The sequence below is a fragment of the Hyla sarda genome, chromosome 8 (assembly GCF_029499605.1).
Source record: "Hyla sarda isolate aHylSar1 chromosome 8, aHylSar1.hap1, whole genome shotgun sequence".
In the NCBI taxonomy this organism is placed as follows: Eukaryota; Metazoa; Chordata; class Amphibia; order Anura; family Hylidae; genus Hyla; species Hyla sarda.
The window spans coordinates 223159041-223186877 of NC_079196.1; the positions used below are offsets into that span (position 1 = coordinate 223159041).

Sequence of the window (27837 nt, forward strand, 5' to 3'; positions counted from 1 at the left end):
CTCTTCCTTTATTATTTACCATATATATTAATATCAATAAATACAATAAAAAGTGTTGATAATGTAAATATGCCATAACTTAGAGAAGCAAGGCAAAATATATTGATCCGTGAGTTCTGTCCATACAGACCATGGCAAAATGTATGGCAGCAGCGGGAAATACGCTGCGTATCCCTTGCTCACTATACACACAGGGCTTTCCGACGGCAGCCCTGTGTGTGCAGTGAGTTTTGGAGGCGGAGTCGCGCGTCACAGACACTCCGGCACACGGCCCCGCCTCCAAAACTCACTACACACACAGGGCTGCCGTCGGAAAGCCCTGTGTGTATAGTGAGCATGGGATACGCAGCATATTTCCCGCTGCTGCCGTAAAATTTGCGCAGCGTCAAATACGCTGCGTATACACCCTGTGGGAACGCACCCTAAGGGTGCGTTCCCACAGGGCGTATACGCAGCGTATTTGACACTGCGCAAAATGTATGGTAGCAGCGGGAAATACGCTGCGTATCCCTTGCTCACTATACACACAGGGCTTTCCGACGGCAGCCCTGTGTGTGCAGTGAGTTTTGGAGGTGGAGTCGCGCGTCACAGACACTCCGGCACACGGCCCCGCCTCCAAAACTCACTGCACACATAGGGCTGCCGTCGGAAAGCCCTGTGTGTATAGTGAGCAAGGGATACACAGCATATTTCCCGCTGCTGCCGTAAAATTTGCGCAGCGTCAAATACGCTGCGTATACGCCCTGTGGGAACGCACCCTAAGGGTGCGATCCCACAGGGCGTATACGCAGCGTATTTGACGCTGCACAAAATGTATGGCAGCAGAGGAAAATACGCAGCGTATTCCTTGCTCACTATACACACAGGGCTTTCCGACGGCAGCCCTGTGTGTGCAGTGAGTTTTGGAGGTGGAGTCGCGCGTCACAGACACGCCGGCACATGGCCCGGCCTCCAAAACTCTCTACACACATAGGGCTGCCGTCGGAAAGCCCTGTGTGTATAGTGAGCAAGGGATACGCAGCATATTTCCCGCTGCTGCCGTAAAATTTGCACAGCATCAAATACGCTGCGTATACGCCCTGTGGGAACGCACCCTAAGGGTGCGTTCCCACAGGGCGTATACGCAGCGTATTTGACGCTGCGCAAAATGTATGGCAGCAGAGGAAAATACGCAGCGTATTCCTTGCTCACTATACACACAGGGCTTTCCGACGGCAGCCCTGTGTGTGCAGTGAGTTTTGGAGGCGGAGTCGCGCGTCACAGACCCTCCGGCACATGGCCCCGCCTCCAAAACTCACTGCACGCACAGGGCTGCCGTCGGAAAGCCCTGTGTGTATAGTGAGCAAGGGATACGCAGCATATTTCCCGCTGCTGCCGTAAAATTTGCGCAGCGTCAAATATACGCCCTGTGGGAACGCACCCTTACTGTAAGTTCGCTCATCTCTAGTGATTTCAGCCCAGAGGTTGTGCTCCTTTCAGTGTATGTTTGCTTTCTGATAACTACTTGATAACAAACTTTTTCTATTGTGTCGATGACAATGTAAATTTTCACGAACATAAATTGTTACGTTAAAACCACAATGTAGAGTAACAGACTACACATGATCCACCACTGTGCTTTTATTATATTTGAAGAGTCCAGGCTGTAAGAATCTGCTTCTGTTCAATCATAATAATCTGTTTTAGAGACTACAGACCATTTATTTAGTGTAGACGCTTCTGGGAGGTGAGAGGTAAAGATCCTTGAGGAAAAGTATATAGTAGTTAGGGGTTGGTTGTCAGAAACATAGGGGGAGATTTATCAAAACCTGTCCAAACGAAAAGTTGCTGATTTACCCATAGCAACTAGAGGTGAACGAACTTACAGTAAATTCGATTCGTCACGAACTTCTCGGCTCGGCGGTTGATGCCTTTTCCTGCATAAATTAGTTCAGCATTCAGGCGCTCCCGTGGGCTGGAAAAGGTGAATACATTCCTAGGAGACGCTTTCCTGGGAATGTATCCACCTTTTCCAGCCCACCGGAGCACCGGAAAGCTGAACTAATTTATGAAGGAAAAGTCATCAACTGCCGAGCCGAGAAGTTCGTGACGAATCGAATTTACTGTAAGTTCGCTCATCTCTAAATAGCAACCAATCAGATCGCTTCTTTCATTTTTCAGAGGCCTTTTCAGAAATGAAAGAAGCGATCTGATTGGTTGCTATGGGCAACTCAGCAACTTTTCCCCTGGACGGGTTTTGATAAATCTCCCCCATAGAGCTTCATCTTACATCTCTGTGGTCATGTTTTCATCAAATGCCCGGAAACCCCAGTCCTGATAAGTCCGAGACCAGTTGTCCTTCTTTAGCTCTGTGAAAAACAAGACAAGCACATTATAATATCAATCGGCCTGTTCAGCACAAATACATTGCCTGAATGCTTGTGTGTTCGGGCTCCAGGCCCGGTTATCGACCTCCTTATCACCAAAGTTTGTTCATTAAGGGTGCTGTCGGAAAGCCCTGTGTGTATAGTGAGCAAGGGATACGCAGCATATTTCCCGCTGCTGCCGTAAAATTTGCGCGGCGTCAAATACGCTGCGTATACGCCCTGTGGGAACGCACCCTAAGGGTGCGTTCCCACAGGGCGTATACGCAGCGTATTTGACACTGCGCAAAATGTATGGCAGCAGCGGGAAATACGCTGCGTATTCCTTGCTCACTATACACACAGGGCTTTCCGACAGCAGCCCTGTGTGTGCAGTGAGCTTTGGAGGCGGAGTCGTGCGTCACAGACACTCCGGCACACGGCCCCGCCTCCAAAACTCACTGCACACACAGGGCTGCCGCCGGAAAGCCTTGTGTGTATAGTGAGCAAGGGATACGAAGCGTATTTCCCGCTGCTGCCATACATTTTGCGCAGCGTCAAATACGCTGCGTATATGCCCTGTGGGAACGTACCCTTAAGCTAGCATCCAAAAATGATCCGACACCAGGTGAAGTACCGTATATACTCGAGTATAAGCCGAACTGAATATAAGCCGAGGCCCCTAATTTCACCCCAAAAACCCAGGAAAAGTTATTGACTCGACTATAAGCCTAGGGTGGGAAATACGTCATCCCCCCCCATGTAATCATCCAGACCCCCGTCATAATCCCCTCCTCCCCTTCATCATCACTGCCTGTCAATCCCTTCATCAGTGGTCTTCAACCTGCAGACCTCCAGAGGTTGCAAAACTACAACTCCCAGCATGCCCGAACAGCCATCGGCTGTCCGGGCATGCTGGAAGTTGTAGTTTTGAAACCTCTGGATGTCCGCAGGTTGAAGACCACTGCGGCCTTAGTCATCATACAGCCACCCCCCCCCCTCCTTTTGTTTTGTACTCACCTCCCCTCGGCGGTAAGTTAGGGTGAGCTGGTCTGGGCCATCTATGCTGCAGGGACCATCCAGTGGGGATGGTTAGTCATTGCGGGCTGTCCATTTTCTCCGGGGGGCCCTCTTCTGCGCGCATCGGGCCCGGCCCCGGACTAGTGACGTTGCCTTGATGACGACGCACATGGACGTTCATGCGCAACCTCCCTGTGCATCGTCGTCAAGGCAATGTCACTAGTCCGGGGCTGGGCCCGGAGCGGAGAAGAGGGCCCCCTGGTGAAAATGGACAGCCCGCAAATACTAACCATCCCCACCGGACAGTCCCTGCAGCATAGATGCCCCGGACCAGCTCACCCTAACTTCATGCTGGGAGTTGTAGTTTTGCAACATCTGGAGGTCCGCAGGTTGAAGACCACTGAGAAGGGATTGATAGTCGGAGAGTTCACGTGAGTATAAGCCGAGGGGGTTGTTTTCAGCACGAAAAATCGTGCTTATAATCGGGCTTATACTCGAGTATATACGGTATATGCTTTATCAATTTAAAATGTATTACCTATGTGAACACCGTGCTCAATGACATATTGGGCCTCATTCATTAAGGCTTTTCCAAGTAAATTTTGTATGCAAAGCATAGCATAGTATTATTTACCAGTGCTCCTTTACTATTGCCTGCCATGGCTGGCGGCTGCCGTAAATGATGCGACGATCGGACGGCACGGACCGCAGTAATGAACTCCGGCTGTCCTTTCAGCTGACCGGGACGCCGCGATTACACCGCGGCGATCCTGATCAGTATCCCTGAGCTAACGGGCAGTTCATTTTAGATGCTGCTATCAACTTTGATCATGGCGTCTAAAGGGTTAATGCCGGACATCACCACGTTCGGTGATATTTGGCATTAGCCACAGGTCACGGCTATGACGCGCGCTGCATAGCACAGTTTTCAGCCAAGCACAGCCTGAATTTTCAGTTTCTGCCCAAAATTTCCCTTTCGGTGCCTCCCTAATATATATATTTTAGTCCATATTAAATGAGGTAGGTGTTTTACCCTGCAGTAAGCCTGTGTGCATGTTCCCATTATTTTGGTTGAACAATATATGGACCATCACATATATATGCAGCGATCTGGCTCAGTGACTAGCCACAACTTATGCTACAACTGATGCCAAACACTTGACTATTGGTCTTGCGCCCATTTACTTCGGAAGGCTGCACTACAAAATGCGTTCCTTCTTTGGCTGTGTCTGTCGATTCATCGTACCGCATGAGAGGCAAAATAAAACTGAACGGTCCCATTCAAATGACCCCTGTGGAAGAGATAGAGGGACATTTAGGTTATTTACCGGCTACTATCAGAGGCTTTGAGCTGCGCTCTGCAAGGATCCGCCCTTCATTTTCAGAGAATGAAGCTGTAAATACGGCCCCAGAATCCTCACAAGTTGGGCAAAGTGTTAGGAAAGAGCAGATCTGTCCTTGTGATTTATTCTCGGTAACTTGGTAATTGGCTTCATCTTCATTGGAGATTAGTGTCCGTTCTTCATTCAGGCTCTTTTCCCATGTCACTCTGATGTCCCCAGGAATATTCCCCTTTATGGTGCAGCTAAGGGTTAATTTTTCTCCCTCATTACAAGTTTCCGGTACACAAATGCCTGATACTGAGTAGTAGCCATAATTATCTGCAGGCAGAAAAATAGCGCAGTGTGAGTCAACGTAGGACACAGGTTCCACGTATTAACATTCTTCATTAAAAAATGTTTAAAGGGGTACTCTGCCCCTAGACATCTTATCCCCTATCCAAAGGATAGGGGATAAGATGTCGGATCGCGGGGGACCCCCGGGATCTCGGCTGCAGGACCCACCTGTTGCGGCTTCCGGAAATGCTGGAAGCTTCGGCTCCTGACCACGGTGACGTGAGACCGTGACGTCACGACTCCGCCCCCCCCCGTGTGACGTCACGCCCCGCTCCTCCCATAGGCTTGCATTGAGGGGGCGGAGCGTGATGTCACTCGGGGGCGGAGCCGTGATGTCACAATGCTCCAACCCCATGATCGACAGTAATCAGACCCGGAGCGAACACGCTCGCTCCCGGGACTGATTTTAATGGGGGGCGGCATGCAAGATCTTGGGGGACCCCCGCGATCAGGCATCTTATCCCCTATCCTTTGGATAGGGGATATGATGTCTAAGCGCCGGAGTACCCCTTTAAATAATAAGAGGAAAGGCGCTCCTTGGTGAGGTATCGCTTACAAGAAGGATACCTGGGAGGGGGAGTCACCGCTTACCAGAGATCGTTGTGTACCAACATACACAACAATGTTGGGAGCGTGTGGGTAATGGTGAGATGGTCTGCAGCCTTCCTGGGTTATGATCCACTAGGATAGGAGACGACTTCGTGGAGACAGGAATTGCGGTGCTGAACCAGGCATGGAGTCGTGAAGGTAAGTTTTTCCAGCTTGAATTTTATTAACAACAATGCAACGCATTTCGCTGCGCATGCGCAGCGAAACGCGTTGCATTGTTGTTAATAAAATTCAAGCTGGAAAAACTTACCTTCTTGACTCCATGCCTGGTTCAGCACCGCAATTCCTGTCTCCACGAAGTCGTCACTTATCCTAGTGCATCCTAAAAATTTTGGGCACTTATTGACTTAAAGGGGTACTCCGGTGAAAACCTTTTTTCCTTTAAATCAACTGGTGGCAGAAAGTTAAACATATTTGTAAATGACTTCTATTAAAACATCTTAATCCTTCCAGTACTTATTAGCTGCTGAATGCTACAGAGGAATTTCCTTTCTTTTTGGAACACAGATGACATCACGAGCACAGTGCTCTCTGCTGACATCTCTGTCCATTTTAGCAACCGTGCATAGCAGATGTATGCTAAGGGCAGCATGGTGGCTCAGTGGTTAGCACTGCTGCCTTGCAGCGCTGGGGACTTGGGTTCAAATCCCACTAAGGACAACAATAAGTAAAGAGTTATTATTATTATAATGACGTCAGCAGAGAGAACTGTGCTCGTGATGTCATCAGAAAGAATTCCAAAAAGAAAAAAATGTCCTCTGTAGTATTAAGCAGCTAATAAGTACAGGAAGGATTAAGATTTTTTTAATAGAAGTCATTTACAAATATGTTTAACTTTCTGCCACCAGTTGATTTAAAAGAAAAAAAGGTTTTCACCGGAGTACCCCTTTAAAGGGGTACTCCCATGGAAAACTTTTTTTTTAAATCAACTGGTGCCAGAAAGTTAAACAGATTTGTAAATCACTTCTATTAAAAAAATCTTAATCCTTCCAGTACTTTTCAGGGGCTGTATACTAAAGAGAAATCCAAAAAAGAAATGCATTTCCTCTGATGTCATGCCCACAGTGCTCTATGCTGACCTCTGCTGTCCATTTTAGGAACTGTCCAGAGCAGCATATGTTTGCTACGGGGATTTTCTTCTGCTCTGGACAGTTCCTAAAATGGACAGCAGAGGTCAGCAGAGAGCACTGTGGTCATGACATCAGAGGAAATGCATTTCTTTTTTGGATTTCTCTTTAGTATACAGCCCCTATAAAAGTACTGGAAGGATTAAGATTTTTTAATAGAAGTGATTAAAAAATCTGTTTAACTTTCTGGCACCAGTTGATTTAGAAAAATAAAAAATAAAAAGTTTTCCACGGGCGTACCCCTTTAACTAAAAAACTATTATTAAAGGGATACTCCAACATCAGTTAGCTTTCCCAACCTGTCTGCCCCAGTTCTGAAACCACCAAAAATCCATTTGTTTCGGAGGTCTTAGTCCCTTCTAGTTGTAACATGGTTGAGCAGTTGCTCAGTACAACAATTTCCAGAGCTGTTGAAGAACATTTCAGTACACAGCAGTCAGTAAATTTGCAGCACCTGCTATTCATCCCTGTCTGTTCCCTGCCTGTGGCATTGTTTAGCACAAGGCAGCATGTTGTAAACCCTCCATTCTCCCTAAATGTCTCAGTAACGATATACATGTATATGGGACAGGGAGATGGTCATGTAGGCTGTATGACCAGTAATGACTTAGGGGAGTGGGGTTAGAGTTCAAAGACCAGATTTAGCCAAACCTAGAGCTCAGAGACATGATCCAGCCAGCCAGAGTATGATGCGATGTCTTGGGAGAGACGGAGGAGTCGGGAGCAGAGAAAGCACCAAACTGACAATGAAAGGACTACACAACTTTCTGTCAGTAAAGAGGGAGGAGCCAGGAAGCTGGGAATACCCCTTTAACCAGTGGACTGTGCTTAGCAAGGATATTACTGAACATCCTTGCATACTTATCAGCTGCAGGACATGAGAGCCATTTGTCATAGACCTGTGGTCTCCAAACTGTGGACCTCCAGCTGTTGCGAAACTACATCTCCTGACGTGCCAGGAGTAGTCTACCATAGTAGTTTTGCAACATCTGGAGGTCCACACTTTAGAGACCACTGTCATAGAACATATAAGGCTTCTGTGCCATGTAAGTGCAGGAGCTGCAGAGTCTATCAGGGCTTGTATCCCCCTGTTACTGAGCTAATTTGTCAACCTCAGTTACAGGGAAAATCAGGAATAGAAAGTAGAATAGAATGTGTGCAAGTGGGTAAGTAACTGGCTCAGTGATAGGAAACAAAGGGTGGTTATTAATGATACTGATTCTGATTGGGTGACTGTTACTAGTGGGGACCACAGGGGTCAGTCTTGGGTTCTGTTCTATTTAATATATTTATTAATGACCTTGTAGAGGGGTTGAACAGTAAAGTAGCAATCTTTGCAGATGATACTAAACTCTGTAAAGTGGTAAACACAATAGAGGACAGTGCACTGTGTATAGTAGATAACACAATAGAGGACAGTGCACTGTGTATAGTAGATAACACAATAGAGGACAGTGCACTGTGTATAGTAGATAACACAATAGAGGACAATGCACTGTGTATAGTAGAAAACACAATAGAGGACAATGAACTGTTACACATGGATCTGGATAGGTTGGAGGTTTGGGCTGAGAAGTGGCAGATTAGGTTCAACACTAATAAATGTAAGGTAATGCACATGGGGAAGAAAAATCCGGCCTGGGATTATGTATTAATTGGGAGCACACTTGCGACGACTGACGTGGAAAAGGACTTAGGAATCTTAGTTAACAGTAAATTTAGCTGTAGTGACCAGTGTTGGGCAGCTGCTGCCAAGGCTAATAAAATCATGGGGTTCATCAATAGGGGCATAGATCCCATGACAAGGAAATAATTCTACCGCTGTACAAATCACTAGTCAGACCACACATAGAATACTGTGTACAGTACTAGTCAGACCACACATAGAATACTGTGTACAGTTCTGATCAGACCACACATAGAATACTGTGTACAGTACTAGTCAGACCACACATAGAATACTGTGCACAGTACTGGTCAGACCACACATAGAATACTGTGAAGAGTACTGGTCAGACCACACATGGAATACTGTGTAGAGTACTGGTCAGACCACACATGGAATACTGTGTAGAGTACTGGTCAGACCACACATGGAATACTGTGTACAGTACTGGTCAGACCACACATAGAATACTGTGTACAGTACTGGTCAGACCACACATAGAATACTGTGTACAGTACTGGTCAGACCACACATAGAATACTGTGTACAGTACTGGTCAGACCACACATGGAATACTGTGTACAGTACTGGTCAGACCACACATAGAATACTGTGTACAGTACTGGTCAGACCACACATGGAATACTGTGTACAGTACTGGTCAGACCACACATAGAATACTGTGTACAGTACTGGTCAGACCACACATAGAATACTGTGTACAGTACTGGTCAGGCCACACATGGAATACTGTGTACAGTACTGGTCAGACCACACGTGGAATACTGTGTACAGTACTGGTCAGACCACACATAGAATACTGTGTACAGTACTGGTCAGACCACACATAGAATACTGTGTACAGTACTGGTCAGACCACACATAGAATACTGTGTACAGTACTGGTCTGACCACACATAGAATACTGTGTACAGTACTGGTCAGACCACACATAGAATACTGTGTACAGTACTGGTCAGACCACACATAGAATACTGTGTACAGTACTGGTCAGACCACACATAGAATACTGTGTACAGTACTGGTCAGACCACACATAGAATACTGTGTACAGTACTGGTTTGACCACACATAGAATACTGTGTACAGTACTGGTCAGACCACACATAGAATACTGTGTACAGTACTAGTCAGACCACAAATAGAATACTGTGTACAGTACTGGTCAGACCACACATGGAATACTGTGTACAGTACTGGTCAGACCAGACATAGAATACTGTGTACAGTACTGGTCAGACCACACATAGAATACTGTGTACAGTACTGGTCAGACCACACATAGAATACTGTGTACAGTACTGGTCAGACCACACATAGAATACTGTGTACAGTACTAGTCAGACCACACATAGAATACTGTGTACAGTACTGGTCAGACCACACATAGAATACTGTGTACAGTACCGGTCAGACCACACATAGAATACTGTGTACAGTACTGGTCAGACCACACATAGAATACTGTGTACAGTACTGGTCAGACCACACATAGAATACTGTGTACAGTACTGGTCTGACCACACATAGAATACTGTGTACAGTACTGGTCAGACCACACATAGAATACTGTGTACAGTACTAGTCAGACCACAAATAGAATACTGTGTACAGTACTAGTCAGACCACACATAGAATACTGTGTACAGTACTGGTCAGACCACACATAGAATACTGTGTACAGTACTGGTCAGACCACACATAGAATACTGTGTACAGTACTGGTCAGACCACACATAGAATACTGTGTACAGTACTGGTCAGACCACACATAGAATACTGTGTACAGTACTGGTCAGACCACACATAGAATACTGTGTAGAGTACTGGTCAGACCACACATGGAATACTGTGTACAGTACTGGTCAGACCACACATAGAATACTGTGTACAGTACTGGTCAGACCACACATAGAATACTGTGTACAGTACTAGTCAGACCCCACATAGAATACTGTGTACAGTGCTGGTCAGACCACACATAGAATACTGTGTACAGTACTGGTCAGACCACACATAGAATACTGTGTAGAGTACTGGTCAGACCACACATAGAATACTGTGTACAGTACTAGTCAGACCACACATAGAATACTGTGTACAGTATTGGTCAGAGCACACATAGAATACTGTGTACAGTACTGGTCAGACCACACATGGAATACTGTGTACAGTACTGGTCAGACCACACATAGAATACTGTGTACAGTACTGGTCAGAGCACACATAGAATACAGTGTACAGTACTGGTCAGACCACACATAGAATACTGTGTACAGTACTAATCAGACCACACACAGAATACTGTGTACAGTACTGGGCACCAGTGTACAAGAAAGATATAGTGGAGCTGGAGAGGGTTCAAAGACGGGCAACCAGAGTAATACGGGGAATGAGAGGACTACAGTACCCAGAAAGATTATCAGAATTAGGGTTATTTAGTTTAGAAAAAAGAAGGCTTAGGGGCGACCTAATAACTATGTATAAATATATCAGGGGAACATACAGAGATCTCTCCCATGATCTATTTACACCTAGGACTGTATATATAACAAGGGGGCATCCTCTACGTCTAGAGGAAAGAAGGTTTCTACACCAGCACAGATGGGGGTTCTTTACTGTAAGAGTAGTGAGACTGTGGAATTCTCTCCCGGAGGAGGTGGTCATGGTGACCTCTGTAAAAGAATTCAAAAAGGGGTCCGGATGTATTTTTGGAGAATAATAACATCGCTGGTTATGTATACTATATTTATAGGGACAGAACGTTGATCCAGGGATTTATTCTGATGCCACATTTGGAGTCGGGAAGGAGTTTTTACCTCTAGTATGAGGGTTTTTTGCCTCCTCTGGATCAACTCATTAGGGACTCATTAGGGATATAGGTTGAACTTGATTGACTCTTGTCTTTTTTCAACCTTATGAACTATGTTAGGCTGGGTTCACACTACGGTTTGTAATTACGGTGGGACTTAATCGCGGCACCCGTACTCAGCCGTATAGGGAACCGTAGTTAATGTATGTCTATGAGCCGACCGGAGTGAACCGCAGCCTCCGGTCGGCTGCTTTTTTGGCCGTAAGCGGTTTCCCCGACCGCAGGCAAAAACGTGGTCGACCGCGTTTTTGCTTGCGGTCGGGAAACCGCATACGGCCGAAAAAGCAGCCGACCGGAGGCTGCGGTTCACTCCGGTCGGCTCATAGACATACATTGACTACGGTTCCCTATACGGCTGAGTACGGGTGCCGCGATTAAGCCCCGCCCACCCCTCCTCCCAGCCATATACGGGAACCGTAATGACAAACCGTAGTGTGAACCCAGCCTTACTATGTACAAAGTTCTTTTTTGACCTTATGTGGGGCACAATAGGTAATATAATAAAAAAAGCGATTAAATCTAGAAGTAACAACAAACACACATTAAACATAGGCAGGATCATTTTGACTTCTATACGACCTGTTTTAATTGTTTTCAACGTACCCAGAACTGTTCCAAAGTATTTCTTCTCCTGCAGTATCTTTCCCGCTCTCATGAACCGACAGATGAACTCCGCCTGGTCATGACTTTCCTTGTGCACCTGAAAGCTAAGGATAGAGCATAGAGAATGGCGTATGCCACCCACAAATCTGCTCTTCACAGTATTCCAACATGTGTAAGAATCCTGTTCCTGCCATTCTTTGTAGTCCCCAGCGGTGTATGGGGAGCCTTTCTCTTTTATTTCAATCTCCTTGTCTCCACGTCGGATCAGCCACACCGCGGAAAGGGTTTTAGGGTATCGGCCACAAATACTACACCTTAGTGTGGCAATGCTACCTTCAGTCCAATCTTTGCAAACCGAGATGTCGGTGACTGGAAAACACAAAGATACACATGTATAGCTTATCATATTACCATTCTGTCTATATTATATACCGTATTTATCGGGGTATACCACGCACCGGCCTATAACACGCACCCTCATTTTACCAAGGATATTTGGGTAAAAAAAGTTTTTTACCCAAATATCCATGATAAAATGAGGGTGCGTGTGTGCGCGTGTATACCCCGATATACCCCCAGGAAAGGCAGGGGGAGAGAGGCCGTCGCTGCCCGCTTCTCTCCCCCTGCCTTTCCTGGGGTCTAGAGCGCTGCTGTCGGCCCTTCTCACCCCCTGGTTATCGGCGCCGCTGCCCGTTCTGTCCCCCTGACTATCGGTGCCGGCGCCGATAGCCAGGGGGAGAGAAGCGGCGCCGACAGCCAGGGGGAGAGAAGGGGCAGCGGCACTCATTGCCGGCACCGCTGCCCCGTTGCCTCCCCCCATCCCCGGTGGCATAATTACCTGAGTCGGGTCCGCGCTGCTCTAGGCCTGAGTCGGGTCCGCGCTGCTCGGGTCCGCGCTGCTCCGCTGCTCCAGGCCTCCGTCGTTGCTATGCGCTGAACGGCGCGGCGCATGACGTCAGAGCGCCGCGCCGTGCATAGCAACGACGGAGGCCTGGAGCAGCGGAGCAGCGCGGACCCGACTCAGGTAATTATGCCACCGGGGATGGGGGGAGGCAACGGGGCAGCGGCGCCGGCAATGGGTGCCGCTGCCCCTTCTCTCCCCCTGGCTGTCGGCGCCGCTTCTCTCCCCCTGGCTATCGGCGCCGGCACCGATAGTCAGGGGGACAGAACGGGCAGTGGCGCCGATAACCAGGGGGTGAGAAGGGCCGACAGCAGCGCTCTAGACCCCAGGAAAGGCAGGGGGAGAGAAGCGGGCAGCGACGGCCTCTCTCCCCCTGCCTTTCCTGGGGGGGTATCGGCGTATAACACGCACACAGACTTTAGGCTAAAAATTTTAGCCTAAAAAGTGCGTTTTATACGCCGATAAATACGGTAGATTTAATTAGAAAACATTTAAAGGGGTACTCCATCCCTAGACATATTTGGGGAGATTTATCAAAACCTGTGCAGGGGAAGAGTGGTGCAGTTGCCCATAGCAACCAATCAGATTGCTTCTTTCATTTTCCACAGGCCTCTTTAGAGGCCTGTGGAAAATGAAAGAAGCAATCTGATTGGTTGCTATGGGCAACTGCACCGCTCTTCCTCTGCACAGGTTTTGATCAATCTCCCCCTGTGGAAAATGAAAGAAGCAATCTGATTGGTTGCTATGGGCAACTGCACCGCTCTTCCTCTGCACAGGTTTTGATAAATCTCCCCCATTATCCCCTATCCAAAGGATAAGGGATAAGATGTCTGATCACGGGGGTCCCGCCGCTGGAGACCCCCCGCAATATATCGTACGGCACCCACCTGTTTCTGCTCCGGAAGCGCTAGAGGGTCTGGGTCCCGACCACTGGAACGGAAGTCCGTGAAATCACGACTCCGCCCCCGTGTGACGTCACGCCCCGTTCCCTCAATGCAAGACTTGCCCTGAGGGGACGGGACGTGACGTGACGTCAATCGGGGGGCGGAGTCATGATGTCACGGACTTCCGTTCCGGTGGTCGGGACCCAGACCCTCTAGCGCTTCCGGGGCAGAAACAGGTGGGTGCCGTATGCTATATTGCGGGGGTCCCCAGCGGCGGGACCCCCGCGATCAGATAGATCAGATTGATCAGAGCCGATTTGGATAGGGGATAAGATGTCTAGGGGGGGAGTACCCCTTTAGTTTGTTTGCAAAATTTTTTTGTCACATTAAAAGCACATACTTTCAATCGGCATTACTCAGTTAAATCTAACATTATTTTGATTCAAGGCAAAAAAAAATAAAAAAAATACATAAATTAGGAGCATGTCACAATTTATCCATGCTTTAAAGGGGTATTCCGCCCCTAGACATCTTATCCCCTTTCCAAAGGATAGGGGATAAGATGTCAGATCGCCGCGGTCCCGCTGCTGGGGACCCCCGGGATCCCTGCTGCAGCACCCCGCTATCATTACAGCACAGAGCGAGTTCGCTCTGCACGTAATGACGGGCGATACGGGGGACGGAGCAGCGTGACGTCACGGTGCCGCCCCTCGTGAGATCACGGCCCGTCCCCTTAATGCAAGTCTATGGGAGGGGAGCGTGACGACCGCCACGCCCCCTCCCATAGACTTGTATTGAAAGGGGTGGGCCGTGACATCACGAGGGGCGGAGCCGTGATGTAACGATGCTCCGGCCCCTGTACCGCCCATCATTACGTGCAGAGCGAACTCGCTCTGTGCTGTAATGATAGCGGGGTGCTGCAGCAGGGATCCCGGGGGTCCCCAGCAGCGGGACCGCGGCGATCTGACATCTTATCCCCTATCCTTTGGATAGGGGATAAGATGTCTAGGGGTGGAATACCCCTTTAAAGAAGACCCTTTCAACAACTGTCGAGGTAGGTGCAACAGAAACATTCATTTGGTGCATTGCATATACTCCATATACTTTCACCGTTTCCCACAGAATTCTAAGCTCTATGTCCCAGGCAGAGGCTTTCCTGTATGTTTATGCAGTTCTTCTTTGCGCCTTTTATGCAACTTTTCAAAAAAGACATTCTTCCCCATTTACCCTTTTTACCATGCACTGGTCACATATTAATTCATTGCAACTTTTGTAAGAAGTCCAAAAATTTGGCTCAAAGAGCAAAATTGAGGTGCAAATCTACAAGAAGACGTGAGAAAAATCCGTACCCTAAGGAAATGTACAAAGTACTGATAACACGTAAAATGTATCCTTGTCTTTGTGACTTTTTGATAAATTTGTTGCGCGCATATCAAAATCACCATCAAAAATAGGGCTGCGGGCGGGGAGCGGGATGTGCGGCCATCACGGTGTGCCTCCAGTTGTTTCCCCACTACAACTCCCAGCATGCCCTGACAGCCAGTAGATGTCAGGGCATGCTGGGAGTTGTAGTGGTGAAACAGCTGGAGACACCCTGTTAGGAGAACTAAGGGCGGAAGTTGGCCCCCAGCAGGCATCAGTGACGTGGTGCCTGCTGGGGAAGTCTGCCTGGTAGTGAGCACACTACCAGGCAGACTAAATGCCATTTTTAAAATAGTAAAAAATTAAAATAAAGGCAGGGAGGGTGTTAGGGATAGAAGGGCAATAGGCAGGGATAGAAAAAAAAACCATGATGGTGGGAGCTACCCTTTAAAACTGATACATTGGGGGTTATTTGCTAAGAGTGTTGTGTAGTTTTCTTTGTGGGTTTTGATTCCCGACTGGTATTTTCCCAAGGTATTTACTAATGTTTCCCTACATTTTACACTTTTCCTTCCGTTTTTTTTTTTTTTTTTTTTAACTGTTCTGATCTATCAGGTTATTCCCAGCTCAAATCCACCACATTTTATGTGGAAACCTTAGTAAATATGTTCGGATTTTTGGGGGCACACCCCTTTGTCGGGGGCACACCCCTTTTGTTGGGACCATGCCCCTTTCTACTGTGGTCACGCCCCTTTTCCAGGTTTTTCTTGTAAAATGTGCAACACAATTTGGGTGCAAAACCCAAGAAAAAAGAGTCAGGATCACGTTAGTAAATAACCCCTAGTAAGTTGTGTGGTCATTTTTGTTCTGTATCACTAAAATAGTCATATCAATTTATTGGAATTCCAACTACATTTTAATGCCTTGTTTACATATTTTTGGCACAGAGTGTTACATGTTGTTTCTTGCCAAAATCAGAAGAAAACACTAAAGAATAGCAAATTATAGAGGAAAGGCTTTTCCTTTTTTTTGGAACCACTTTTTGTTTTGCCTAAAACTAATTTTATGCCAGAAACTAGAGATGAGCGAACTTACAGTAAATTCGATTCATCACGAACTTCTCGGCTCGGCAGTTGATGTCTTTTCCTGCATAAATTAGTTCAGCTTTCAGGTGCTCCCGTGGGCTGGAAAAGGTGGATACAGTCCTAGGAGACTCTTTCCTAGGACTGTATCCACCTTTTCCAGCCCACCGGAGCACCTGAAAGCTGAACTAATTTATGCAGGATAAGTCATCAACTGCTGAGCCGAGAAGTTCGTGACGAATCGAATTTACTGTAAGTTCGCTCATCTCTAGCAGAAACCATTGAAATTGTACAAAACAACCATCAGCTTTTGTATGAGCTAAACTAAAATAAAAATGCAATTCCACTAGTTGTCAGACGGCAATAAGAAGTGGTTTTCCCAATACTTGGTGTAATCACATATACAAGACAACATCCTAGCAATTAAAAAAAAATCAACACATTTTGGATGATGTCTTACCGTATTTGCAGAAAATGTGAATGACAGTCAGCAGTAACAGACCACAAGCTCCTGATATCCACAATGCTTTCGGTACATAGGCATCAACTGCAAGCATATACATTCAGTATTAATTCAGTATACATGGGGTAATATACTGTAAATCATGTAAATAGCTAAATAAACATGTCATTCAGCAAAATGTGCTAATGGGGGCAGGATTGAGGGGTTTTAAAATAACTAATAAAATAAAGCCTTTACATATAACAAACATAGCTGCTAGAAGCTATAAAAACGTTTAAAGAGGGGAGGAGCTTCTTTAGGATCCTGTACGGTGTGGACAGTGCGCCTCAGATACAGAATAGAGCCATTTATACCTGGTGTCCAATGGAGCAGCTACCGTAGTCTCGGCGCAGGTATCGAAGGGTTTTACCAGTAAAATGCCAACTCTAATTGGTCAGATCTCCCATTTACATGAGCCACGGATCCAGGGTGTTTCTGGAACTGTATGTGGAGTATGGTTTTAACCCCTTAAGGACTGAGCCCTTTTTTCACCTTAACCCCTTAAGGACCGGGGTTTTTCCGTTTTTGCATTTTCGTTTTTTGCTCCTTGCCTTTAAAAAATCATAACTCTTTCAATTTTGCACCTAAAAATCCATATGATGGCTTATTTTTTGCACCACCAATTCTACTTTGTAATGACGTCAGTCATTTTGCCCAAAAATCTACGGTGAAACGGGAAAAAAAATCATTGTGAGACAAAATTGAAAAAAAAAAACGCCATTTTGTAACTTTTGGGGGCTTCCGTTTCTACGTAGTACATTTTTCGGTAAAAATGACACCTTACCTTTATTCTGTAGGTCCATATGATTAAAATGATACCCTACTTATATAGGTTTGAATTTGTCGCACTTCTGGAAAAAATCATAACTTCATGCAGAAAAATTTATACGTTTAAAATTGTCATCTTCTGACCCCTATAACTTTTTTATTTTTCCGTGTATGGGGCGGTATGAGGGCTCATTTTTTGCGCCGTGATCTGAAGTTTTTAACGGTATCATTTTTGCATTGATAGGACTTATTGATCGCTTTTTATTCATTTTTTCATGATATAGAAAGTGACCAAAAATGCACTATTTTGGACTTTGGAATTTTTTTGCGCGCACGCCATTGACCGTGCGGTTTAATTAACGATATATTTTTATAATTCGGACATTTCCGCACGCGGCGATACCATTTATGTTTATTTTTATTTTTATTTACACTGTGTTTTTTCTTTTATGGGAAAAGGGGGGTGATTCAAACTTTTAATAGGGAAGGGGTTAAATGATGTTTATTCACTTTTTTTTTGCACTTTTTTTTTGCAGTGTTATAGGTCCCATAGGGACCTATAACACTGCACACACTGATCTTTTACATTGATCACTGGTTTCTCATAAGAAACCAGTGATCGATGATTCTGCCGCATGACTGCTCATGCCTGGATCTCAGGCACTGAGCAGTCATTCGGCGATCGGACAGCGAGGAGGCAGGTAGGGACCCTCCCGCTGTCCTGTCAGCTGTTCGGGATGCCGCGATTTCACCGCGGCTATCCCGAACAGCCCACTGAGCTAGCCGGCATGCTTTCAGTTTCACTTTAGACGCGGCGTTCAACTTTGAACGCCGCGTCTAAAGGGTTAATAGCGCGCGGCACAGCGATCAATGCCGCGCGCTATTAGCCACGGGTCCCGGCCGTTGTTAGAGGCCGGGCCCGAACCGCTATGACGCGGGGCCACGCCGTGGCCCCGCGTTATAGATCGGGAGTGGACACATGACGTTCCAGTACGTCATGTGTCCTTAAGGGGTTAAAGGGGTACTCCGGTGAAAACCTTTTTTCTTTTAAATCAACTGGTGGCAGAAAGTTAAACATATTTGTAAATTACTTCCATTAAAAAATCTTAATCCTTCCTGTACTTATTAGCTGCTAAATATTACAGAGGAAATTCTTTTCTTTTTGGAATGCTCTCTGATGACATCACGAGCACAGTGCTCTCTGCTGACGCTATTATAATAATAATAATAATTCTTTATTTATTGTTGTCCTTAGTGGGATTTGAACCCAAGTCCCCAGCACTGCAAGGCAGCAGTACTAACCACTGAGCCACCATGCTGCCCTTAGCATACATCTGCTATGCATGGTTGCTAAAATGGACAGAGATGTCAGCAGAGAGCACTGTGCTCGTGATGTGATCAGTGTTCCAAAAAGAAAGGAATTTCCTCTGTAGCATTCAGCAGCTAATAAGTACTGAAAGGATTAAGATTTTTTAATAGAAGTAATTTATAAATATGTTTAACTTTCTGCCACCAGTTGATTTAAAAGAAAAAAGGTTTTCACCGGAGTACCCCTTTAAGGACTGAGACCTTTTTCGCAATTCTGACCACCGTCATGAAAATTGCAAAATCTGAAGGGACAGATGTTACAGAACTACAACTCCCAGCATGCCTGGGCAGTCTAGGCATGCTGAGAGTTGTAGTTTGGCAACTTCTGGAGGGTTACCGTTTGGGCACCACTGTAACAGTGGTCACCAAACTGTGACCCTCCAGATGTTGCAAAACTACAACTCCCAGCATGCCCAGACAGCCTTTGGCTGTCTGGGCATGCTGGGAGTTGCAGTCCGGCCTTCCTAGTGGTTGCCATAGTAAAGATCACTTTACTTTCACTTTCATTTCTCCCCCCCCACCGTCGATTTCCTACCTGAGCCGTGATCTCTGCTGGATGTCTGCGATGATCGCCAGGCCCCACGCATCTGGACCTCAGGTAAAGGCCTCCATCTTCTCCCCCCCATTCTGCCCGACATCCAGGGGTGGGCAGAACGGGGGGTTTCCATGGCAACCCCCTGTCCTGCGCTGCCATTGGTCAGAACTCAGTTCTGACTAATGGCAGGGGATAGGAGGAGATCGCAGCACTGCGACCTCACTCCTATCCCTTAGGATGATCGGGGCTGCAACTGACAGCTCTGATCATCCCTATTTTCCGGGTGATCAGGTCACCAGAGACCCGATCAGCCCGGAATTGGAGAAAATCGCATGTCTGAATTGACATGCGATTTTCTCCAATTGCCGACATGGGGGGTTTTCAGGACCCCCCTCGGCGATGTGCCGGGATGCCTGCTGAATGATTTCAGCAGGCATCCTGATCCGGTCCCCAACCAGCTAGCGGCGGGGACCGGAATTCCCACAGGCGTATCCATACGCCCTCAGTCCTTAAGGACTTTAAAATGGGGGTGTATGGATACGCCCGCCGTCCTTAACAGGTTAAGTTGCAATGGTCCAAAAAAGACCACTTTATTTTAACACGTTAACGACCATGGACGTGTATACACATACAGGGGGATGCACGTTCTTGCACCTGGACGAGTATACATGTCCATGGTTCTAGTGGCTACTGCCTAGTGTACCCACGAGATTGCGGCAGGGACTTGGCTGTAACACACAGACTCGGCAGTTTAACCCTTACAGCCGCGGTCGGAAGCAACCGTGAGCTGTAATGAGTTTGACAGAGGGAGGGGGCGCCCTCTGTCTCTCTTCTGTAGAATGCTGCAACAATCGCGGGGTGCTGCTAGTTACCTGGGCAGCCTGGTGTTTTATAGGGACCCCCAGGTCTGCCCCGGTTATTGCCTGTCAGGACGTGCCAGAGGCAGGCAGCATATAAAGGCAAAGCTTTGGAATACTGATTACAAAGCATTAAAAAAAAAGTGTAAAAAAAGTGTAAAAAATGTAAATAAAATAAAAAAGGTGTAAAAAAATGTAATTAAATAAATATAATGAAAAAAATGCATAATGTGTAGGATCACACGGCACACATCCGCAGCATATTACATGCCCACCAGTAGTCACAATAATGAGCTCCCTGCTGCGGCTGGGTAGCTTTGTGTGTCCACTAATAGCGTCGGATTTCCCACCGGCAGTCATGAGCCGACACACTGAGCTACCCAACCACAGCAGTGATCTCGCCCCTGTGACTGCCGGGGGGCATCCGCAGTGTAAAATATGCTGCAGATGCGCTCTATGTTATCCTACACTGCGTCCCATTCATACTGCGTTTCAGCATTATGTTAGAGGTATCCGTCTGCATCACCTCAAAAAAGTGATTCTGACGTATACTGTAGCAGCTCCATTCATTTCTGAATGAGACTGCTGCAGTATACATTGGCATCTCTTTTTTGACACGACAACGGACACCTATACTGCAGAAACAATCTTTTTTCAAGATTATTTTTTTTTAACGCCCAGTGATGGATATATTCGCCATGAGCGGGTGCTTATTCCCACAACATGATGGCTATATCCATTAGGAACTTTAACTGTCACAGACAGCTGCACTTCACTGCTAGCCGACCAAGGACCTATCAGAGCGGTCCCTGGTCCAGCCAATACACTTGTAGGGGTGCGGTATTGTTCTGACAGCTCCGATCCTTTGCAGGCATGGAGTGGGGTCTATAATTCATATAATGATGCCCTGAAAGCCAACGGGGGCTCCTCTACCAGGTACCAGGTATGGCCTAACAAGGGATACTGCCCAGCCCGGGACAAACAGCTTGATAAGATATGGGCGCATTTCCTTCATTTCAAAAGCGTCTTACCAAAATGATGTCCCACAAATAAAGAAAAAAAATGTGAATTGCTAATTACTATTGCTATTAGAAAAAGCTAATTGCTATTTTTTTCCAGTGACTTTGAAATAATTCTAGCCACACAATAAGGGCTCAATGTACTCACTTTTGCCCTAGGTGAATACTTTAGGGGGTGTAGTTTCGAAAATGGGGTCACTTCTGGGGGTGCGGTATTGTTCTGACAGCTAGAATGCTTTGCAGGCATGAAGTGCGGCCTATAATTTGTATAATGATATCCTGAAAGGCAAATGGTGCTTCTCTCCTTTTGGGTCCCACCATAAGGCCATGCAACCAAATATGGTCTAAGCGGGGGGTATTACCGAACACGGGACGAACAGCGTAATAAAATATGGGGCGCATTTTCTACTTTTCAGATGCAACGTACAAAAATATGTCCCACAAATGATGCATTTGTGGAAAAAAAAAGCTAATAAAATTTTTGTATGACTTGTGTAACCATTCCAGCCACACAAAATGTACTCAAAGTGCTCACTTTTGGTCTAAGTGAATACTTTAGGGGGTGTAGTTTCCAAAATGGGGTCACTTGTGGGGGTTCTGTATGGTTCTGGCAGCTAAAACCCTATGCAGGCATGAAGTGCGGCCTATAATCCATTCGGCCTATAATGATGGCCTGTAAGCCAAATGGCGCTGCTCTCCTTCTGGGTCCTACAACATGGACAAGGAACCAAATATGGCCTTAGTGGGGGTATTTCCAAACACAGGCCGACCAGCTCAATAAAATATAGGGTGCATTTCTTTAAATATCAGAAGCCATTTACAAAAAATATGTCCCACAATTGATACATTTGTGAAAAAAAGCAAATTTTGAATTTTTAACACTGACTTTTTAACTATGGTGTTAAAATACTCAATGTACCCCCTAGTGAATACCTTGAGGGGTCTAGTAGTTCTTAAAATGGGGTCATTTGGGGGGGGGGGGGTGTGGGGGGGGGGGGTTCTATGTTCTACCACCTTCAAATTTCTGGAAAAAAAAGATGTTTTTTTCAAATTTTCACAATTTTGAAAATCTAAAGTAAAATTGAAAATTGTTAGGCTTCTAATTCATTTAAAATGTTAATTAAATAAATAAATAAATAAAAAAAAAAAGAAATGCTTTCAAAATAAAGTAGACATCTGAAAGTATAAGTTTCTTAAACTATTTGGTCAGTAAGTATAAATATATGCAACCTGTTAGTGTTAAAATAGCAAAAAAAATCTTTATTTTTTTAAATTTCATGATTTTTTGCATTGTAAAAAAAAAAACTACAAATGATGTCAGAGTAATATCAGACATCCCCAATCCCCAATTTGAAAAAAACAGGCCTAGTCTTTAAGGGGCGTACAGGCCTAATTGTCTTGGTCCTTAAGGGGTTAAAAACATTAGGGATCGACCGATATCATTATTTTAGGGCCGATACCGATAATCTGGGGAGGTTAGGGCAGATAACTTATACCGATATTCCGGTATAAGTTATCGGCTATTTATCCCCCCGCGACACCGCTGCAGATCATTGATTTAAAGCGGGCGCTTTAAATCAATGCACTGCAGTGGCTTTTGCGGTGCCATAGGCCGCCGCCACCACCACCCGCTTCTCTCCCCCTGCCTGTCCGGGGGTCCTGAGACCTATCACCACCACCGCTCCCCCCGCCGCACCGCACCTAGGGGTGCCTCCAGCTGTTGCAAAACTACTACTCCCAGCATGCCCGGACAGCCGTTGGCTGTCCGGGCATGCTGGGAGTTGTAGTTTTGTAACAGCTGGAGGGCCTACTGTAGGTATAGTATATTATACAGACCCCTGTCCATCCCAGAACACCGACTCACCTTCCCAGTTGCTGCAGGGACCGTCCGGGGAGGGTGGTCTGGGCCATCCATCCTTCCTGTAGTGTCCGGCGGCATTCCGGCTGGAGGGTGAACCGGTCCGGGCTGTCCTTCTTCTCCGGGGGTCCTCTTCTTCACTCCGGGCAGGCTCCGGCCTAGTAACGCTGCATAGACGCCGCTGCGCAGCGACGCACCTGACGTCACGGCGTAGCGGCGTCTATGCAGCGTACTAGGCCGGAGCCTGCCCGGAGTGGAGAAGAGGACCCCCGAGAAGGACAGCCCGGACCGGTTCACCCTCCACCCGGAATGCCGCCGGACACTACCGGAAGGATGGATGGCCCGAACCACCCCCATTACGGGTAAGTTTAATTTTTTTTTATTGACTCAGAGGGTGGGGGAGGGGCCCGACCGGTATAGCTGTATGGGCAAAAATCCATGGGCAAAAATTTCTCCGTGGGAGAAAAAAAAAACGGTATCCGGTTCATACCGGTATACCACCCAGCACTACAGTGGAGGGTGCGACACGGTGCGGTGGGTCAGGGGGGCGGTCGCGGTGCGGCAGGTCGGGGGGGGGGGCGGTTGCGGTGCGGGGGGCGGGGCATTATCGGCTTATCGGCAAGGTAATTGCCGATACCGATAATGCCCAAAATCGTAATTATCGGCCGATAATATCGGCCATACCGATAATCGGTCGATCCCTAAAAAACATTTAACCTGAGGCCACTGTAAGTTGAGGGATCACTGTACAGTAAACACTTTTGTATTCAGTAACTTTGTGTTTTTAGTTACAATGTTTAAACCAAAATAAACTTACCGAGAAACTTCAGTTTTTCTGTTGTACCGTCTGGGATAGTAGAATGGTAGACTGTACACGTGTACTCAGAGTTACTATCTCTATAGGTCATATTGGTCCGATAAATGGCCTCAAGAGAATAGGTGCCATTGGGGTTTCTCCATTTATTAATTTTACATCCTAAGAGCTCTCCAACTCTTTTCATGGAAAGGTTCACATCATCAGGGTAATAGCCTGACACTCGGCAGATTAAAGATGAATTCTTTTGCCCTTGGTTTGACAGGTAGAAGAAAACCTCTGGTTGAACTGGAAAATAGAATGAAATGGACATTGTTGAAAATGAAAGTACAATAGAGGGAAAAGGTCTGGTAGGCTATCACGGTCTATACTTGTCTTAAAGAGACGCTAATTGGGACGGACAACTGTGCTTCACTGGAACGGTGCTCCGGACACAGGGGAAATCCATACAGAGAAAAGAGAAAGACAATAGCAACACTTACTATCCCTGAAATCTTCTTAATTGTTAGATAGTGATAGTTAGATAGATACAAACAGAAGGGGGGGGGGGGGGGGAGGGCAGAGGACAGATAGCAGGGGTGCTCCTGAGAAAACTGTTGTGTGCGTCCACGCGCACTGGTCCTGGTTTGAGGAAGAGTGTGTGGATGCCCAAAACCTCTGTCCCAGGGGTGCCGATGCTGTTGTTCGGGACCTGCATAGTGGATCCGCTGGCCTGTGTGGACAATGACTGAACCGTACCAGGGAGCGGAGTCTAAGGTGCCGCTGGTTCTCACCAGAGCCCGCCACAAAGCAGAATGGACTTGTTGCGGCAGGCGGTACCCAGGTCGCTACCCCTGGCACGATCCGTCCACACAGGTTGCCCAAATGTAACTCGGCACAGATGGTAAGACGTAGTAAGGACGAAGCACAGGTCAGAAGGGCGGCAAGGAAACGTAGTTGGGTCACAGGCACGAGGTCAGGAGGCATGCGGCAAAGGAGGTCACGAGCTGGAGGTCAGGAACGCTAAGTAGGGTAATACTGAGGAACCCTTTCTCTTGGCACAAGGCACGAATATCTGCCACCAAGATAGGGATATGCTGGACTTAAGGTCCGCCCTGCAGCAGACCAATTAAGTGTGTACTGGTAAATCTAGTAGGGAAGGAGAAGGGGAGGCGCGTGCCGGCGATGCGCAGAGAGAGGGAGACAGTGTGGGGTAAGGAGATGCTGGGACTTGTATGCTGGCGCGTCCCACGCAGCGAGTCCTGGAGCCGCCGTGGCCATAAGGAGAGGTGCACTCACGGCTGGGCTGAACGGCTGGAGCATCGCGCATAGCAGCGCCCGGGACACGCATGCGGGTGCATCCCGCACTGCGAGTCCCGGAGCCACTAGTGCCAGCAAGGAGGGAGCGTTCAGCTACCCATGACAGCTCTCTGTCTGCTCCCACCACTGCTTGTATTGATGTGTACTATCATACAATAGAGTAAAGATGAGTTCACAGATGGTGAGTGCCGCTATTTCTTGGTGAGTGCCGCTATTTCTTGGTGAGTGCCGCTATTTCTTGGTGAGTGCCGCTATTTCTTGGTGAGTGCCGCTATTTCTTGGTGAGTGCTGCTATTTCTTGGTGAGTGCCGCTATTTCTTGGTGAGTGCCGCTATTTCTTGGTGAGTGCCGCTATTTCTTGGTGAGTGCTGCTATTTCTTGGTGAGTGCTGCTATTTCTTGGTGAGTGCTGCTATTTCTTGGTGAGTGCCGCTATTTCTTGGTGAGTGCCGCTATTTCTTGGTGAGTGCCGCTATTTCTTGGTGAGTGCCGCTATTTCTTGGTGAGTGCTGCTATTTCTTGGTGAGTGCTGCTATTGTCTTTTTCTTTTCTCTGTATTTTACTGCTGCAGTTGTTGAAATTGAATTAAGTCTTCAACTCTAACTGTGGCGTTTGTTGCATCTATAATGTTTCCATGGTTGCATGCACATATTCATTCTTACATATTCTTAAAGTCATGTTCTCATAGACAAATTTTGATCAGAATTTAGTTTCGGTGTTTTAAAGGCAAACGGAAGAAATGCAAATGTTTCCATTATAATTTCTCTGTGCTCTGCAGATTTTGGCATAATGCTGTGTTACAGTAGCCTTATAGGGGTTATCCCAAGGTTAAAAGTTGACAGTTGTCACGCCCCCTCCCATAGGCTTGCATTGAGGGGGCGGAGAGTGACGTCACGCGGGGGCGTGGTCGTGACGTCACAACGCTCCGGCCCCCGTGATTGCCAGTAATCAGACCCGGAGCGAACGTGCATCGGGGACTGATTATAACGGGGTGCTGCGTGCAAGATCATGGGGGTCCCCAGCGGCGGGACCTCCGCGATCAGGCATCTTATCCCCTATCCTTTGGATAGGGGGATAAGATGTCTTAGCGCCGGAGTACCCCTTTAAGTTAAATTATTTAGAAATGGTTAATTCATCCTGTGGTCACCATGATATTATTCAATGGTTTCATCCAAATATTTAACAAAGAAGTAGGGTCTTACCTCCAAAGGTGAGTTGAAATGTTTTCTTAAGTGGAGGAAGTGACTTTTGCACAACTTGACATGAGTAGTAAGCGTCCTCATCTTCAGGGACTGGAGTAAAGCAAAATGAACTGTGAGCTATAAAGCCTTCGCTTTTACTACCTTCTACCAGATGTGGGGTGGAGGTGCTGAGGACCACTCCATCTTTCATCCACTTGAACGTAACATCAGGAGATGACAAATTACTCGCTGAACATCGTAACTCATTGGACTTGTTGATAATGACCGTGGTTCCTTCAAGGCTTATGTACTGGAATTCTGAGGAGAAGATAAAATGTTGGTAATAACTTAATGCTGGTATATGGTGAGGAAGATATCATTCTGCCTATAGCAGCTGATTAAGTCAAAAAATATTGAAACATTGAGCCATCAGGTACATAAATAGAAGAAGTGGGATTTTTCCCATTGCTCAGGGCATCTTCAGCCCATAAACCGGAATGGGATACATTCATGCATAACTATAAAAGAAAACACTTTTGGAACACATTTTAGTAAAATACTAGAAAACTCTACGCTGTTTATTTTGTTTTTTTATCCTTTGTTTTTCTAGTTCACACTGTGATTTTGTTCCTTTTAACATACCGTATATACTCGAGTATAAGCCGAGCTTTTCAGCACGATTTTTCGTGCTGAAAACACCCCCCTCGGCTTATAGTCGAGTGAACTCTCCGCCCTCAGTGGTCTTCAACCTGCGGACCTCCAGAGGTTTCAAAACTACAACTCCCAGCAAGCCCGGGCAGCCATCGGCTGTCCGGGCTTGCTGGGAGTTGTAGTTTTAAAACCTCTGGAGGTCCGCAGGTTGAAGACCACTGCGGCCTTCGACATCATCCAGCCCCCTCTCACCCCCTTTAGTTCTGTACTCACCTCTGCTCGGCGCTGGTCCGGTGCTGCAGGACTGTCCGGTGGTGAGGTCGTCCAGTGGGATAGTGATTCCGGGCTGCCATCTTCACCGGGGGGCTTCTTCTCCGCGCTTCGGCCCCGGCCCCGGAAAAGTCACGTTGCCTTGACGACAACGCAGAGGTACGTTCATTACCAACGTTCCTCTGCGTCATCGTCAAGGCAACGCCTCTATTCTGGGCCCGAAGCGCGGAGAAGAGGCCCCCCGGTGAAGATAGCAGCCCGGAACCACTATCCCACCGGACCACCTCCTCACCGGACAGTCCTGCAGCACCGGACCAGCGCCGAGCGGAGGTGAGTACCGAACTAAAGGGGGTGAGAGGGGGCTGGATGATGTCGAAGGCCGCATTGGTCTTCAACCTGTGGACCTCCAGAGGTTTCAAAACTACAACTCCCAGCAAGCCCGGACAGACCATGATGATGACATGTGGTGATGATGACAAGGGGATGATGAAGGGGGGGGGGTGTGGAATGATGACAGGGGGATGATGAAGGGGGTGTGGGATGATGACAAG

General features: G+C 47.0%; 1 protein-coding gene across 1 annotated transcript in view; it reads right to left on the reverse strand.

Moving 5' to 3' along the window:
* Nucleotides 1-2112: 2112 nt before the first annotated feature.
* LOC130284168 (uncharacterized) overlaps nt 2113-27837 on the reverse strand; it is a 38602-nt gene continuing 12877 nt past the window's right edge. Inside the window, exons 3-8 of the mRNA XM_056534253.1 lie at nt 26387-26683; nt 23890-24174; nt 16626-16712; nt 11937-12305; nt 4691-5023; nt 2113-2348 (exon numbers count right to left, since the gene is read on the reverse strand). Of these exons, the coding sequence (XP_056390228.1) occupies nt 2266-2348; nt 4691-5023; nt 11937-12305; nt 16626-16712; nt 23890-24174; nt 26387-26683 (1454 nt within the window). The 3' untranslated portion in view covers nt 2113-2265. The remainder of the gene's footprint in view (nt 2349-4690; nt 5024-11936; nt 12306-16625; nt 16713-23889; nt 24175-26386; nt 26684-27837) is intronic.